At 28.9% G+C, this 19,686-nt stretch overlaps 1 protein-coding gene across 2 annotated transcripts; it reads left to right on the top strand.

Moving 5' to 3' along the window:
* The first annotated feature begins 733 nt into the window (after positions 1-733).
* LOC130896674 (ras-like protein 2) lies at positions 734-18,824 on the top strand. Of its 2 annotated transcripts, XR_009059603.1 has the most exons (5): positions 820-1,107; positions 1,292-1,379; positions 2,210-2,397; positions 4,405-7,068; positions 7,112-18,824. XR_009059603.1 is itself a non-coding variant. In XM_057804926.1 (4 exons), the coding sequence occupies exons 1-4, from the start codon at positions 997-999 to the stop codon at positions 4,624-4,626; spliced, it is 609 nt and encodes a 202-aa protein (XP_057660909.1). In that variant the 5' UTR covers positions 734-996; the 3' UTR covers positions 4,627-18,824. The 2 variants fall into 2 exon arrangements, 1 of the variants encoding a protein (XP_057660909.1); XM_057804926.1 differs by having other exon boundaries at positions 734-1,107; positions 4,405-18,824.
* Positions 18,825-19,686: the final 862 nt, after the last annotated feature.

Genomic DNA, 19,686 nt, shown 5'->3' with positions numbered 1-19,686 from the left:
TATCATTTTGAAAAAGTTACCTAGATACTTCTCACACTATTTTCGCTTATTTCACTTATTTATTTATTCATAAAAGATTTGCTACTAATTAATGAACTAATAAAAATCTAAGTGAGTTTGGTGATTCGAAATATTATTTTGACTTTTAAATACACTTGAAGTTGATATGAAATTTATAATTTTAAACGAAACAACTCGTATACCTTAATTTTAAGACAATTTCATCTTCAATAAATCTTTTATCAACATTTAAGTCATTTAGAGATGATTTGCCTCCTATATTTTCAAAAAATTAAGCAAATGAATTATGAAGAGACAAAATCTGTAGTTGAAAAGAAGAATGGAAAAAGTTATTTTTTTTTTCACTTTGTTATAAAATCCAAGTTAATAATTTGGTATAAATTATACCCCGTCCAACAATTCAAACAAATAGTCACCTAGAATTTTATATCTGCTTACTAATGATGCAAATAATACAGCCCCTAAATGATTTTTATGTCTAAATAATCATATCTAGCACGCTTATGAATAAATACAATTCTAAAAATACGTCATTGCCAAGCTTCTAATAGTTAAAGAGATATATTTTGACCTAAAAGTAGTTGAACGTTAAAAGCAAATACTCTGTGAAAGAAAGTGAAGTTTTCACAAAAAGTTTCGAATGAGTACAAGCAGAATTTAAACTAGTCCCTTTGAAATATTTTTAATGCATGGTATGGCAACATCGTTGGCATTTTGACAATTAAAAGGTCTACCAATAGCACATTTTTAAAATGTATTGAATAAAGAAAATCCAGTTCGGTTTCAGATAATGAAACGAGAGAGCAAATATTGTTTGCTTACGATCTCATTACTTGTGGTGGCTGTACTGCAAATCGTGTTTATTACTAACTTCAGTTATAGGTGGAACTAGTATATCTCTTAGTTATATTTACGTACCCAAATTGCACAACTTTCTTTTCAATCAGTAGTAAACTATTTATTTCATATATAACAATGTCAAAAATGATCGACAGAGACCGATTTCCTAATTATCAAACTTATAAATTAGTAATAGTCGGAGGTGGAGGTGTAGGAAAATCTGCTATAACTCTGCAATTTATCCAGGTACACTGTGAAATTTTGTAATTTACAATCTGTTCATTTCCTAAAGTTATTTAGACTTATCAGAAAAATAATTGTTATTTAGTAAATTCACTTTTTTCTAACATTCCTTCACATAAATCCTTGAATTAGTTTATAATAGCCTTGTGTTATTGCCTACACAAAAAGATCTATTTTATCATTTCAGAGTTATTTTGTAACAGACTATGATCCTACTATTGAAGATTCTTATACAAAGCAATGTGTCATAGATGATATACCAGCCAAACTTGACAGTGAGTAAATTCTATTTTATCAGCTGTAGAATTTAATGAAAAAAAGTAATACAAAAAAATAATGTAAATAAATATTTCTATCTGGTTTATTAGTGAATTAATTATGAATTATTTTGAATGTTACCTATACATATGAAATAGAATATGTGCTCCAATTTATATGCTAAATCTCTTAATTCATTTCAATACAATTTTTAGGTATTTATTAATTTACTGATTCATTAGTAATATTAAATAATAGAGATAATTATCATGCGGTACCCTAGGTATAGCAAGAGAAATATTTGAGAAATAGTTAGTTATATTTTGTTCAAATAACTTTATTCCCATTCAATGACAATTACTAAATATTTTTAATAAACTTGAAGTATATATCTATGTAGTATTTCAATAATTTGAGTAAATTTGTCATTTTTTTTATAAATTCTTAATAAACATTCATTTTTGGAAATAGAACTCAATTTGTAACTAAATTGAAACTGGAACCATTGGTGATGTTCATACTGAACACATTGTTTACAATACCACTGCACTTATACTGACTATTACACTGTCTGACTCACATTTTGATAACCAGATTATCATAAGAGACTGAAGGTAATGTTTACAATAACTTGGTAACAGAGTTTAGTAGAGTTTAATTTGGTTATTTGATTGCAAATAATTATCTACCTAGCTATGGGTACTGCAATATTAAGTACATAGTAAACCTCCATACACTCCATCATTTGAAGAACAACTATTAGGCCAGTTAAACGAGTTTCTGCTGAAGAACTATAGTACAATGTTTAAAGTTTTTTTTTATCGTTTTAAAATTGAATTTATTCTAGTTTTGGATACTGCGGGTCAAGAGGAATTTAGTGCAATGAGGGAACAGTACATGAGATCGGGAGAGGGATTTTTACTCGTATTTTCAGTAACCGAAAGATCTAGTTTTGATGAAATTTTCAAATTTCATAAGCAGATATTACGAGTTAAAGATAGAGATGAGTTTCCTATGCTTATGGTGGGCAATAAGGTAAGTTATGCTTTTTAATTACCAATTTAGAAGTAACAATGATAGTGATTTTTAAACAGATGGAATCTAATATATAAAATTTATATAAATTTGTATTATTTGTGAAAAACTGCTGCAATTTTTTTTATGATAACTCAAGAAGATCTCCTATGTAGCTTTGCTGGAGATACCAAAATAATCAAGATTAAGATATCTTGATCATGTAATCAAGGGGATCTTTTCTAGTTCAAAGCTTGGCAAATAGATTGTTTAGCCTCTAAAATAACTTTCCATAGAAATCCATTGACATTACAATCAAAATCTAATAATATACTTTTTAGTCAAAGATAAATATGGTCAGGAGTGAAACTTGGCTGATATTTGGCCCGTTTTATATTACTACATGAAAGCTGAAAGTAATTAAGTGATATGTATACATACAAATATTATAATGTCCATTATGACTGTTAAAGTTAATTGTAACATCTTTTGTCTTGTGGAACCATGGATCAAAAACAAATAGCAAGTTTGTATTATTAATAGATAAATTGTACAGTCCAATCTACCACCTAGAACAATGTTTGAACTCCTAGGGACTTTTTTGTCGGAGAGGCCACTCAGGGGGCTTCCTGTCGTTTTTATTGAATAGTGTCTGATTAGACTGAAACCTCCAGAGCTGTTGTGCACTTTGCAGAGGAATCCGCTTTCACATTTCATCCCTACAAGAGCTGTCTTTTTTTACGTGGTTATATCTATCCAACTCTTTCTTCTCTTTCCTTATACTAGTTTATATCACTCTGTATTTATTTTTCCATCATTGTTTATTCTGTACTTACCCGTACTTACGTATTTATAAGTTACCCATTATGTTTGTTTGGTTAAGAGGCCTGCCTTCTTCACACCCATTTATATCTGTACACCTTGGACATTGAAAAAAAAACATCTTTAACCTGATATGACTTGAGTCTTCCCCATGTGCTCTATTCAGCCAGGTTTCTGGATTTGGTAAGAGTTACCAGCCATCATGGCATCTTGACTTTAGTTGCGCCTGTATATTCTTCTGGAGCTCTCCTTTTTAGGATTTTTCATGTGCTTTAGCAAGAAGATCTACCAGTGGTACACCTGCTATAACTTCTGTGACTTCTGTTAGGATAGTTCAATATGCACTGGCAATTCATACGCCCCTGTAGTCTATTTAAGTGTTGCGATACATTTTTGAGTACCATAAGGGTGAGGTTTATAGAATTTGGGAGTGTACAACTGTTGCGAGTACTCTTCTTTTGTGTGCGTTGGGTCCTCTCACGTTTGGCATCATCTTAGTTAGTGCAGAAGTCATAGGGTCTAATTTCAGTGTAGTCAACCTTAAATATCTAGAATGGTGTAATATTATATTAATAGCCGATAACAGGCTTTGGATGCTACAAAAGTCATAATGATAGAACATATATCTATGAAAACTGTTTAAAAGCATAAAAAGATACAATTTGCAATGGAAATTGTGGCTATGTGAATGTATTTATTAGTATGTTACTTCACAATGTTATTAGCACTGAGATACAAATAACCTTTTATTTAGTCATAAATCATTATAAATTTATGATTATGTTTTAAAAGAAAGGTAACATAGGATTTTAGTTCTTCTTGGAATGTAGAAGGTCGTTTTTGAGCAATCAAAAATTGTGGAAGCCAATTTTTCACTAAATTATAGGGATTATATTACATCCTACATAAATATACTACTAGTAAGCATAGTACTAAAATTTGTTACTAAATCTCTAAATTCTACTCAAAATTAGCCAAGAATATTATTTTTTAAGTATATAACTCACAATATATCAAAATACTTCTGTAACTCAGATTACAAATTCTAATTCTTAATGAAAACTACCTTTCAGTTTACAAAACATGTCTAATAATATAAACTTTTGTTAAAAATTTCTTCTCAACACATAAAATATGTAGTTGCATGGAGATCATTTACATTTCTGTATTTCTATAGTATTAAAAAAAACTGTATTGTTTTTATAGGTCGATCTTGAACACCAAAGGGTTGTTTGGCAGGAAGAAGCCCAACAACTTGCTAGACAACTAAAAATTCCTTATATCGAATGTAGTGCGAAAATGCGAATGAATGTCGATAATGCTTTTTACGAATTAGTAAGAGTAGTTAGAAAATTTCAGTTATCAGAACGACCACCTTTAAAACCAAATTACATTAAGCGAAATAAAAAGAAATGTTGCCTCATTTAATTGCATCACTATATTTAATTTTGTCATCACATTTTAAATTTGATTTTATACAAGGATTACAATTTTCATCACAATTTTATAGGAGACATAGGCAAAAAGTCAAAAAATATACCAAAACATGTTTGTTTTAGAATAAGTGAGTTTATTTTGTAGGTCAGTCGAAATATTTATTTCTTTATAAAATAAAGTTTTCTGAAATTTTGGCAGTAAATTATAGAATGTATATAAACTACAAAATACCAATATGCCAATCAATATTGATTGGCAATATAAGCAATTGCTCACTCAGTTTGTTATCGTACAACTGAGTTAATCATATTTTATTTACTACTATTTAAAGTTATGATTGTATGTGATAATTGGTGAAAGAATCATTAAGAAATACCATGGGAGTAGATTTCTCACATATTTTTTGGGAATCAAAATAGTTGTAGATAAAATATTTTATGTGCATGATATATTGTATTACATTGCCAAGTTTATAGATTGATCTTGTAACTGCAATACTGGATGGTTTAAATAATACTACATTTTCCTTAATCAAATCAAATATTTATTAAAAAATTCATTTTTGGAAATTACTTGAATATTTTTAATGTCAGACATAGTTTTCTTCTTTTTAATGAACTTAACATTGAATTAATTGAATTGAATGCCGTGGTTTGATAGCAATAAATTGGCTGCTTTACATTTTAACTAAAAACTTATGCATATTATTTTTTTTAATATGAAAACATTGATATCAATAATTATTTATTGGTACTGATTACATATTTATCCTAAAAAAAAAATATCAAACTGGTAATAGATAAACTTATGAAGAAGTCATAGTCTAAGTCATTGATTCTCTACATAAAAAGGGCCGGTGAATTATATTTTCGATGGTCGAAAATATGTTTTTAAAAAAATTTATTAAACTCAAAATTAATTTCACAAGTGAATTATCTATAATTCCTTCATTGAATGAACTAAATTCATTAAAAAGTTATTTACAACATTCATATTTATAATAAAATAAATGCTGACAAAGTGTTTATGATATTTGATCCTATTGCATTTTATTTAAAGAATCTTCTGGAATTTTCTCCATGTAACTCTTGATTAGTATTTTGATTAATATATTGAAAGTGCATCAACTTTCTTAAATAAAATTTTCTATTCATTGCAATGTATTTAGAGCTGTTGATGTAAATTAGTGCAACTTGAAGGTTTATTATTTCATCTAATAGAGCTGATTTGGACATCTGCAATTGTCCCTCGAATTTCAGAGTTCTAATGAACTACATTATCTGTGCTGGCTTCAATGAGGTTAGTTCCTATAGGTTTCTTTTTCGGTTTTCTCTTTCAAAACTCTTACTTGTATTTTCCTTACTTACTTATCTGCAATCTCTTCTACCATAGGTGTAGAGATGATATTTCTTCTCCATTTACTTCTAACGTTTGCTTTTTGTTTAACTCATCTCCAGTTCAGTCCTCTTTTTGACAAGTTTTTTGCTATTTCTTCATTCCATTTCCTTCTGGGTCTGCCTCTTTTCTTTATGTTTGTTTTGGTTTCCCACCTGTTCTGTCCTATTCATCTCCGCTATTTTTCCTCATTATTTTCATTTCAAATTTTGTTGTTTGTTGCTTCAATTTTTGGTTAGCACCCAGAATTTGCAACTATAGATCAGCATTGAAAGTAGTACATGTGTAAATATTGTCTTATTTACCCTATTGGCTACCTCTTCATCAATTCTTCCATCTGGTCTTACTATTTTCCCTAGATATTTCAGCCTATTTTGGTTTGTTTGATATTTTCATTACTTCTGTCTTTTGTATGTTTATCTGCAGTCCATATTGTTTCATTTCATTACTCCACTTCTGTATTCTATTTTGTAGCTCTTCTTTTGGGTTAGCGAATATTAGTAGGTCGAACGCATATATTAGTTCGTTATTGTAGATTTGTCTCAATATGTTGTACCCTGTGTGTATTTCTTATCTTCTTTGTTCACTTCTTTAGCAATTACATCCATGAATATAAGAAAATAGAACGGGCTTAGAACGCCTCCTTGTCTCACTCCTCTATAAGTTACAAAACTAACTTGTCGTATTCTCTTACAACATTACAAGCTACATACTGATAAAATAATCATTTAGTGCAAATAATAAATTAATATCTAAATATTTAATTGAAAATCGCAAAAATTTCAATTTTTTAACTACATAAGAAAACGATTCCCATTGGTATAATAAAAGTTTATAAACTATCCATACTATTTTTTTCTCAAACCATGCAAGGATCCTATTATGAACAAGTCCCATATAAAGTTTCTAATATAGATTGAAATTTATACTTTAAAAATAGATTCGCATTATCTTTCCTGAACTGACATCATTAGAAAGTTAGAATAAAAAAATTGGGTTCCCATGTTTTTACTACATAAAATTACACGAATGTTCCATGTCAATAATAGTTATATGGAAGCCATTCATTAAAATACTCTAGCCTTCTATCATAAAATAACAGTAAAATGGAATTAAACGCGTTTATATTGGTTTCATTTTCTATTATTAGCAAATTGATATTAGTATTACGGCCTTGTGAAAAATATGTTATGTAAGATGACCTAGTCCTATAAAAATTTTCAAACTAGACTACAACTTTTATTCCATCCAGTAGTGAAGGTATTTTGGAGCGTAATAAATGTTTATGCTTGTGTTGTATATAGTTTACTGCTTTAATATGAAATTTGTATTGTAGAATTATTTTATGTTCTTATTTTTTAATCTAATAATATAGAAAATTGTTGGCAGCTACAACATACATAAAGTTTAAATTAATTGTTGATAATCATATCCATGTACTAAATTCTCAATATCCTGCTTTGAAAATAATTCAACCAATACAAAGAATAAAGTTTATGATTTTCAATTATCTATTGTCTTCACTTATAATAATACAATTGCTATTCTGTAATTTTTTGGAAAAATCTAGTGCAATAGATAAAAAACGTTTCAAATGAGCGATATATTTTTTTATTTTATTAATGAATGTATTTGCAAGAAATTCCAAAATTCCTAGAATGTTTTTTGTATAAATCTTTAAGGGCAGCACACGCTTCTATTTAAACAAAAACTGAAATGATTAAGGAACATTTTTGTCAGTTTTGTGACTAAATCTTGAGTTTTTGTTTTTTTTGTTGTTAACATGTCGATAATAGGTTACACTTCATTAATTACAAGCATGCCGATTTATTGTACATATAAATAAATATAATAAAAATATAAAAATTGTAAAAAGCATCAATTTTATTTTTATATAAATTATATTTTTCTAGATGTTAGGCTATTGCTATCATTAAAATATAGAAAAGACTATATGTGCATCACTTGAATTTTTCTGATCTGATGTCTTGTGAGTTCATATATGTAGGTTTTGCCGGGGTGTATTAGTATATCAAAAATTGTGTCATAAAATTTATTTTAGTTCTCCAGTCAATCCTACTGTTGAACCAAGTATATTTTTGTATTATTTAGTATATGTATAAATTATAAAAAAAGGGAAACGGTTTGATCTATTTTAAAAGATTATAGTTTATACATATTTCAAACTTAACTTAAAGTAGGTTAAATCATTTCCCTAATAAAAATTTATTTCTATGGTAATTGTAGATCTCGACAAAAATTTAAAAATCTGTTACTATCAATATATAGATAGTATATCGCATTTTGCTAATCTTTAAGTATGGAATACTCTAAAATTAAATTCTATTTATAAGGTGGTTCAAAATTATGTTCACCTATTCTGCAATTGATGTAAAACTGAAATAATATTAGAATTGGATTCTGACGGACGCTCATCAATTTTGGCATTGTGCTCAAGCCCCATGAAGAACAATTCCTGAGTTGGAGTACAGGTTATGGAGAAACCCACTTAGAGGGCTAAGCAAAGAAGCCTACATATATATTTCTCCTTGATTTCATTATAATAATCCCACGTCCCTTTCCAGGATATCTTCTTAAATACACCAGAAGGTGAGCGCAGTTGAATAATATGTGGAGTGAAGTTTCTTCTCCACCGTTGCATTTTGGACATTGAGTATCTTTCATGATCCCATTGCCTTGAGGTGTTTTGTTGTATACAGTGGCCATTGACTCGATGATCATTCTTAACTGATTTTTTTCGAGTTGAATGTGACTGTTCCCCAGTAACTTAAATGGGCTTTGATGTGTCGCATGCCAGTGGTTTTCAACGACAAATTTTGTATGGTTTTTATTAAGACATAAAATTTGATAAATATGTGAAAAATGTCCATACTTAAGTTTAGACAAAACGTTCAAGTGACAAGATATGGCCAAATAGATTACAAATGAAGTTTTTATAAACAATTATAATTTTGTTATAATTATCTGATTAAAGGAACATCACTCAATTAGGCTCTATATTTAGTGCAAATTATTTATTTTTGGTGGCTTCTATTGTATCTATAACGATGATTATTGAGGATTGTGGCAAGAAAATACCAAATTGTACTCTACACTATAATATTTTATCACCACAATAATCATCTCTATTATGAAGTTAAGTTGATCAAGATTTACTTGTAATGTAATTCTTATGGGAGAAATCTTTGCTAACTAGTTAATGTACGTTTTGTTGTCAGATTGGGGCAATAAAGACTCTTTTTAATATACATCCCGAGCTTTTTAATACTTGAGTATTTATCACCAGGGAATTAATTATTCCAGAATTGATGGTTGAAAATCAATATTTAAATACATAAGTATTCGAAAGCTCAGATAAAAAGAATACACTTTGCTGTATGATTGTCACAATCTCACAACTAAAACGATCGTTAAATTAAGAGATTTCGTTTATCAAAATATAATGACAAAGACCGAAATAAGTCGAAACGTCAAATTTTACTTGTTTTAATTCAAAAGAGACCTACAATCAAGACGATTTATAAAAAAAAACATATAAAAAGTCTTGAGAATTGAAAATTTATGTTTTGGTTGGTAAATCGTCTTGATTTGGCTCTGTAAATTGAAATTACTTTCCACGTTTCTTCCTAATTTTGCTCTTCATCAAAATATGATGAAGATTAAGTTCAAAGCTGGAGTTAATGGTGACATTTATAAACGACACACCTTTTTCTACGGCAACACAAACACTCACAGTTACTCTTATCTGGTCAATCTGGTCAGATAGAAGGTCAGACAGTTTATTTATGAGTGTTGGTGCCGAGACAATAAACTGTGTTCAAAAAGAAAGGTTCGACCTCATATGTGCCCATCATTATGAAAATGGTCTAAGTTCTATAGTTTTTATATATTTAATGAATTGCATTTTAATAAATTTAATAGTTAGTTATCTAACAAGTGTGTAAAGTACCCCTTTTTCGAATTGAAAAAACACCTTCAGATACAGAAGTTTAATGTAAATTTTTATTACAAATATATCAAGATTAGAACAAATTAATAAAATAACAGATGAATTAGTATTATTAAATTTGTCAACTCTTCTTTTCGGCATGTATAAATGCCTATTACTACCTAAGTAGAAAATTGAAAAGTGGCATCAGCACGTGTTGAACCTGGGACCTCCAACATATGAGCTTCGTAGTCTAGCCACTACATTACGGAGATCTTAATAATACTAATACCTTTTTTGTGTTTTTTTACGCACTAGTGCGTAAAGTAAAGTTTAACGCACTCGACAGTGTGTCTAAAGTACATACTTTACGCACGGTAGTAGAAAGAAATATTTTGTGTGAATTTCAAATGAAAATGTTTTTAAACCTTGAATTGAATTAGACCATTTTCAAAATTAACTGAATGCCCTATAAATGACTTAAAGCAATTTTATTTAAAACAATAACTGATGAAATAATTTATGTACATTTATTAATTATTATTTTTATCATTTCGAGTTTTTAAGATTCTTAAAATCTTCCTAGAAAACTAAAGGGATATATGGTAGTAAAGACATAATCTCTTTATGTTTTTCTTCCGTTATTGGTCTAGTGGTGGTGTATAAAGGAAGTAATTAAATATTTCCGTACATTTTTTATCTTCCTCTTTAAGGTGAAAGATCCAGAACGTGGAATTTCGAATCATCTAAACAAGTTTGATAGAACATTTTATGAGGTTTATTTTTCAAGAATCTCATCCTTTGAATTTTTAACTCTTCTTGTTAATGATTCTTTTAGAGATTTCGTTGAAATAAAATCTGGTGCGACATTCGTTTTATCAAAAATGTATTTCTTCTTCTACCCTTTTCTATGAATTTATAATAATGCAGAGGTTTGCATTATTAAATTTCTTTTTTAATTTTAATTTCTGTCAACTCAATATCACGGTCATTCAGTAGAAAGGAAATACCCGATACCAAAAATTGTGGTCTACTATTTCAATATTATTATTTGATGTCTGAACAATGTTCATCCATGCCAATGCTACTTTAATGTTACGATTTTGGCACCTCTTGAATCTGTAGTTTATTCCCATGCATTCATCTTGACATCGTCATCATGGAAATTTTTGAAACCTAAATACGCACATATTTCACTTATAATTGACTGACGAAATCGGCAGTTTAGGATACGGGATTGCTTTTTGCAAGTTGAATTCAGTATTAAATATTTTCCTGTAAATCCACATTTTAACAAAGGATTTGATTATTTTCCTCACATTTCTCTACATACAGGTTATACATTTTACGAATATCTAAATCAGGACTCAAATATTTTCAACCAGGAGTGTGATGGACTCTGGTGGGAATCTTGAAATATGTTCTCGTACTGTTTTTATCTTAATTTCATCTGTTTTTTGCGGAGATACATTCATCCTCCACCGACGATAAGTTCCAGATGTTTTAACATTTGGAGCACGAGGTGTCTAAAAAAATTCCCGCAAACAAATACTTTTGACTTATTACTCTTTCACAGAAAATACATAATAATGTTTATTTATCAGAAATATTACAAATTATTTCAATGTTCAATAATCAATATTCATTCATTTTTATCTTACAATAATTTGAAGTATAAAGAGAACAATGAAAAGGAAAGAAAACGTTGTTGGCCCATTGACTTTTAGGAATATTTTAACTTTACTATAACTTTTCAACACTCAATAATACAAAATCTAATCATGTTTTACACAGATATAAATTTTGGGCTTCAAAATCTTTCAGTTTCCAAAAATTAGCAAAATTATTTTCTTTCATTATATCCTACGCGATTTAAACATTCTTTTGATTAAAAGCAATCTTTATTCTAAAACATTTTGGCACTCACAAGTTTCGATTTTTTTTTTGTATATTCTTCGCCATTATTTCTCAAGTATTTTGATATTTTGTGCGCAACTATCTGCATTTCTTGTCCGTTTTCTTTTCTATTTGCACCATTTATATTATTTTACTTGCACCATTTCTGGGGTCTCTAAATTTACAGTGAAGTCTTGGTACGATTCCTCTGAAGATGTCAATTGCCTTATTCTTATACAATTTCCATACGAATAATAATTAACTTAATAAGTAAGTATACCTGAACCGCTATCTGTTGACAAAATGGTAAAATATGTAAATTATTTGCCGCCAATAATTAGCACAACTGAATTATATTGTTAGATGAACCGAAAAGAATAGGGTACTTGCATTTTTTTAAAAGTATTTATATTTTTGTTTATTTTATAAGTTCTTGAAATAATGTCAAAAAATAAAATATTTAATCAAAAGTGATAAAAAACGAGGTTATTGTTGCAGGTAACGTAGCGTGTGCTGTTATAATACAGTTTTTATTAATTAGTTACGTATAAATGAAACATTTTTCTATATATAAGAATAAAGTTAATAAATCTTTTAGGTTAAGCTCATACATTATTACATAATCACGTTAAAAATTAAGAGTAGAATAAACTTAATTACTATAAAATATTAAAATAAGTTAAATTTGAATCTTAGCTACATTAAAATGATCCTGGCAACAAAAATAATTTCGTGTTTTGGTCGTGGTCTTTTTATATCCTGGTAGAAAACACGATTTATATACCATTTTTCTAATGAACCAAAGTTCAATAATAACGCTTTTTTTAGAATAACCGAGAAAATAACTGTCGTATTTACTTTGTATCATATATTGAGTGTTTATTTTATATCTATGACGTAACGCAATATGGCGGCCTTACTAAAAAGTTTAAACTACCTACAAAATTTTTGTATTTTCAATAATTTTTTTTCTCTATAAATATTGATCAAAGAATTAAAAAATATATATAATAAGTTATATATAGAAAACTATTTTTCCTAAAACAATGCAAATACTCTATTGTTATTATTATTTGATTGTAATTTTTTATCGGCTTATTATGTAGTTTAGAAATCCGTCAAACAGTTCGCCACACGCCTTTTCAAAGTTGTATTTATATAATTTTTTTACTTAGACCGCCTTCATAATTAACACTACTAAATAAATTCCGTATAACGTTGAAATTACTACCGCTATCTGAAGGTTCATTTTTAACAATATCGTGATAATTACATTGAATAAATTTATCAGTAGGTGATAAATTCATTTTTGTTTTAAATCTTCACTTTGATCACTTTCATAATTATGGGTACATATATATCATCAATTTTATTTATAATCTTTTGCTATTGTTTAAATATTTTGTGAAAACTAAAAGGTACCTTTTATTCATTTACTTATGTAACATTTTCAAAAGATTATTGTGTCCTTATTAAAATAAAAGGTTGGAATTTGTCCACTTATGAAATGTTTAGCCACTGCCATTTTCATTTGATTTTTGTGTTGAATTAATCTGTGTTATAACCATTAATATTTTAATAATATAAAAATTTGTCGTCAATTATTAATCTTAGTCTAGTAAGTAATTGATAACATGAAATTATGGATTTGATAGTTCCTTTTAGATTATATTATATCAACTGAAATTAGAGGTTGTGAATAAAAGCTGTTTCATTAATAGTTAATGGCCTAAAGTATTTCTTAGTATGAAAAATATATTTGTAAATATGAAGTAAACAGGTTCGAGTTATTATATTTCATTATTCATGCTTTTCCTAACGATTAATGTATTTGGTTGATTTAGTATTCACTATATATGACAGTCTCTAGAGTTTTGTGAAAATCATTGGCGTAAGATACAGTAGATTGTTTTTGAGAGTCGTTTTGGCTTTACATCCACTCAGCACCTATACCTAGAAGATATTTTGTACAAGACTCTACAACTTATCGTTTTGCTTCACAAAGAATGCTATTTTTTGGAATTTTTCAGTCCTAGGTGTTAGAACAATTCCTTCAAGGTACTTAACCCGGCGTTACATAGGTCTGTGAAACCCCATTTTCCAAATTTTAATATTTCCTTTGACTTAAAATTTTCCAATATTTTACACTTTTATATACTTGAGCAATCGTCTGGAAAACAAAACAACATGAAAAAATACTTTATCAAAAATTTATTTAAAAAAACTAAATAAAAGAACCATGTGCATTTTGTCCTGCTAAAAAACACATTTTTTTCTAAACATCTGTTAAACAAAAATAAAAAATCTAGCTCTAAAAAATGTTTAAAAAACAATTGTGTAACAACAAGGGAGCAAAAAGAAAATTCATAAATATATTTGAGAGATACATGCAAGTCATTACTCCTTGTCTGAATTAACAATTTTCAGACCTCAGTACTGCATGCTACACGCATAATTATGAGTGGCAGCGTCCACAGGAGTATTTGGTTTTGTGATCTAGACTTCTTGCGAATACCTTCCTATAACCTTTGAAACATTGGCAGGTCCAACTTCATCGTTATTTTTGCCGAAATTTTTAATTTTCTGACGAATATTTCCGAGTATCCTCGGATTATTCTTCCTATCATTAATCTGTCCTTGGATCAGTTGTAGGCCCAACATTTTGATAAAAATCCTTCTCAAAAGTTTGTAATGTTTCTTCGAATGAAATTAGCCATATACTGATCTTCCCTCTCTGAAGTTCCAAACTGACTTCTTCTACAAAATTCTGAATATTTTCACACAAAAACAAGTTTTTGCTTCCTAATTGCTTTTATTTGTATGATAAGATAAGAAGGTATTTGTAAACAAAAAATGCTGAAATTAAAATAAACATGTAACAAATAAACAAGGGGGGCCAAGACTTTTGGAGGTGTGTATATTTTAGCGAAATGGGCAGGACATTCGCAGAATAGAGGCTCAGCTGTTACCACCTTGCAATAGCAAGGAATAAAGTTGTTATGGATACACAGCTTGTGCTTTTGTTTGTAAAATTTGTTTTATGATTCCAAATTTGCAGTGGTTTTATCATTTTAATACAAAAGGTGAAATGAAGTCACATAATTTGAGTTGCTAAGACATATAAGACAAGACTTATTGATGTAACAAATATTTCAGTATCATTGTAAACTCGAAATTTAGTGCGCCTCGAAAATAACAAACTTCTGAAAATTAAAAAAAAGTCTAACGCCAATGGGCTAAAATTATTTCTGGAAAACTTATATATTCTTGAAGTTTGCATTCTTTATAAAGCATATCAATAAAAATACAGGGTATATAAAAATTACTTACTAATTTTAGAAAATAATTATGTTGTTTTGAAATCAGTTCAATTGTCTCCCTGTGCCCTGATCATTCCTTGATATTTTCGAGGTGGTCATTAAATCCAGGCTCAAATTGCACAAAGGTGAATATGGTGCCACATGCGGCTGCTGAAAGTCTGTTATGTATTGAGCAGCTTCCTGAATCATAACCAACTTTGAGATTTTTGGCTGATTCCCAAGCTAATGCCACCTCACACTTCCTATAATTTCTTCCTAATTTACAGATTTGCCGCTTGTAGGCTATTCTTCTTCTGCTGCCTTTAATTACCTCTGAAATTTGATGCCTTAGTTCACAATTAGAGAAAATATAGAGACGCTTAAATATTTAGTATACGGCATATAATCCTATATTTCAATTTTTATTGAATTAAATTTTCTCTAAAAATTTCAAAACTTGTCTTCATCGTGTCAACAATATTTTTTTTACATCTAAGTCGAAATAAAAAATTTTTTAACAAAATTTGCCGCAGACAAATTAATTCTATAGGGCTTGTAATAAAGCAATTATGATGTCAAAAATAGCGCCAGAGCTTTGAAATCAGTAGATTGTGACGTCGAAGTACTACTTGCCTGGGGTCATTACAAATTATAATGTCTCAAAACAAAAATCAAAGGGGTCAATTTGAAAATTTGATGCAGTTAAGTTTTTGAATTTTGAATAAATGTGTTTCAATTTTCGCAGTGTATATGAATCGAATATTAATCACATCATTTCTCTTTTTCTCTTACTATTATTGTTTGCCATAGAAAAAAAATTCCAATACACTTAAACCTCGTAATGTAATATACTTCATTTTACCCCTTTGTATTTTGAAAACTTTTCTCTTATAGTTAAAATCAAGTTATTCTTACATACAGTTAAGCTTGAAACTGATTTAGTATGAAAGGATCAAATTATTCAGAATTAGATTCTCAAAATAACCTTCTAATATTCTAAAATTTGAGTTTCCGAAAAAATTTATTGCCAGAAAATTCAAATTTTTGGTTTTGAAGGAACTATCACCTCACTTATATGGAGTTATCATTAATAAAATTGTTAAAATAAATAAACTATTTTACAACTATTAATGTTTTTTTTTTGTTTATTTTCATATTTTATATCATAAAGATAAAAACAATTATTTTACTTAATTCACAAGGAATGAAATTAATAATGCAGGGTAAATCTATAAGAACATTATTTTGTGTAAATTATAAACTCCAACATTACATAAATTATGGGAAAATTTTGAATAATTTATTTGATTCCACGAAACTGTTTACTGTTTAAGTTGTTAGTTGAATTAAAAGAAACTATCAATGAAATCATATTATAATCTTTATATGTTAACTGTTGTGAAGAAATTAATATATATTAAAAATGTTTGTTTTTACGAAAATGTATCATATCAAGTAGCTATAAAGGCAGCTATCATTTTGGTGGTAATGCTACAGTTCGGCGATTAAATAAAATTAACGGTGATTATGTATAATCACCACTGAATTTGGTAAATATGATAAATTATTTAATATTTATAAAATTTACCGATTAGTTTATGAAAACTCCAATTCGTAATATAAATCAGATTTTTTTGATTTAAATCGGCCCCTGCTTATTGGGCCAGTAGAATAGAGTTTTTTGAGTAGTTACTGCTACTATAGTACAAATGAAATAAGAAATTCAAATAAAAATTCAAACAATTGATTGTTAATCGTATACTTGAGTTTATGTTAACTAAAATTGGTAGATTGCTTGAAATTGGTTCAAGATTGTGACAAAAGCGGATAATCAAAATAACAAATTACAACTCGCAATCTTACCAATGTTTAAACACTATTACTTTGAAAGTAATATTTAAAATTAGAATAATTTTTAAAAAATATTCTTTAGTTTACGTTAAATTTTGAAATACGGACTATATTTTTTATCAGTTGATTCCTTTTCGCCCATAGGAGCAATGGGTAAGATGGGAAAATCATTTTTTTCTCTTTTTAGCACATATCTAAAAAAATAAAAATGAAGGGGACCTAGCTATAATAGAATAAAAAATAATAACCTGTTCATTATATTAAATTAATTATTTATTACAAAAAATTTAATCATTACCAGAACTAGAGGAAAACAATCTAGATCATCATCATCCTCTTGAAACTTCTCGTTGCCTCCATGGACCCCGATTCACCATAAATTTAAAATTATCTAGCGCGTCATCAGAGAGATTCTCTTCTTGTATGAGTTCACGCTAATGTTTTTTTTGTATGTCTACAAATACTAGACCATTCCTGTGCCGTCACAACCGCACATTTTTGCCTAGAAAGCGCCTCTACGTCCGCCAACCTAAATGTTGTGTTGTGCGCCGCTACCCAGTTTTTTACTAACGCCCAAACTTTTTTTTTCATTTCTTCGCCTCAACTTTTTGAGCTAATTTTTTGATAAGTAGATTGGGGCACATCTGTAGCAGCTAGTGTCCTTTCTCTGCAATATTATTCCATATTTTTTAGAAAAAGTATTGTAAAGTGTAAAATATGCTAATATAAAACTTAAAACAACTCTTGATAGCTTAGGTTTGCTATTAAAAAAGCGCAAAATATACTAAAATCAGTTTTAAAAGGACACTTAAGTTGGCCAAGTTGTAGTGGCAAAGTGCCCTGTTTTTCTTTAGAAAGCAAGTAAAAAGGAAAATAGGTAATACATTTTATGGTTTCAACCTCACATTTAATTACTCCATGCAAAAAGGTCTTATTATTTAAAAAATCTAGATGTTTACCTGTAATTTTTTGAAGGAATTGTAATTCCTTCCTCTGCTTCTTTTTTCATAAAGTTACTAACGTTATGTACAATTTCTCCTATAATTTAAACCGAAAAAACAGGACGAGTAAACAACCTGCAATACATATATACCCCTTCCCGAATTTATTAGTGAAATCGGGCAACATCGGAAAAAGACTGCCAATAATAAAGTATCCATGTAAACGAGACCGCTTCTGTTCAACTTTTAATTTAAACCATGCAAAAACCGCACACGCTGCCACTTCATTTAGCAAAACTTGTTCTACATAATAATAATACGGAAAACTAGTAAACATGCCAATGTAGTAAAAATACAGTGCCCAAAAGGGATGAAGATATTCTCACGCTCTTTGTACTCTTTGATTTGATTTGTAGGGGAAGTTGGGGCAAAGTGGTCACCTTAACAAAGCCTTCCTATAAATATTTTTTTAGTAACTGAGAGAGTATTTTGGATGACTGAAGTCTCTTCTTCCATGATTTAGCTGTTGTTTTCCGACATATCCAGTGATTCTAGACCAGAGCTATGAATTTATAGAAGAAAAAGTGAGTTAATGCAAAATATCCGCTTTGCCCCATATATGGGACAAAGAGGATACGTACATCGGGGGGCAAAGTGGAAAGTAATTACCAGATGAAAGAAAACACTTTTCGTACACAAGAGTTTAATACAAAAACAAATAACACTTCATTGTTGTGATGAAAACAGCGAAAACGACATTTTAACAATTTTGAGCATTATGTATCAAAGAAAACCTTAAAAGATTGTAGGCTTTTTACTATGAAGCACCACTTATTATTGAAATGAAAGAAAAATAAACATTTCCTCTATAAAAAAAAGAAAGGAACAACTGACATGAACGTAAAGATATTCCTAATAAAAATTTAAGAAGGTTATTAACAAACTTTAATTTTTCCGTGCCTCAAAATTTCTACTTTAACTTTTCCTAAAACTTCGTTAATAACAACTTCGCTAATGTCTTTCACTTCAGGGAAAACAAAAATATCTCTCGATTGTCTATATTGCCGCAAAAAGGAAACAATAATCTTAGGTTCAGAGGTTTTTTCAATGCTAACTATTTGGGCAAGAAACTTTTTTTTTGTCAATTTGTCAGATGTTAATTCTGTTAATATAAATTCATCACTATTTAGGTTTTTGATGTCAACCTCTTCAATATCGAAATCCTTTGTCTTAGGATAAAATTCTAGATCGTTATCTGTATCACTTGAATTTACCAACTCAACCAGAATTGAACTGTCTGACGACGTATCTTCATCCGTGTTTGTTCCCTTTTGTATCTTTGTTTTCTTGGTTTTTACCAATATTTTTTTAACCGCTTCTTTTTTGCCTTTTGATATTTTAATTTCTTTTGCAACTTTTAACTCTTCATAATTAGGGGTTGATGTTAGCACCATGGTTTTCCCCCTTTTTAATTTTCTTTTAGGCGCTCCTACATCACTCACTTTGGGTAAGGGTAATAGGTCTTGCGGTGAATAATATAGGTTTCCAGAGATTTCTTTTGAAATGGGATCTACAGCTTGTGATTTTTTTAGTACTGAATGGACTATAGGAGACGGGGATCTAACTCTAGAGGGCCCTAGTTGTGGAAACTGATTTATTTCATTAAATCTATTCTCAAGTAGAACTGATTGCGGAGTGTTTGGACGCTCATCCTCTGCTA

Source organism: Diorhabda carinulata, chromosome 7 (genome assembly GCF_026250575.1).
Source record: "Diorhabda carinulata isolate Delta chromosome 7, icDioCari1.1, whole genome shotgun sequence".
Taxonomy (NCBI): domain Eukaryota; kingdom Metazoa; phylum Arthropoda; class Insecta; order Coleoptera; family Chrysomelidae; genus Diorhabda; species Diorhabda carinulata.
This window is presented reverse-complemented; position numbering and strand designations above follow the sequence as displayed.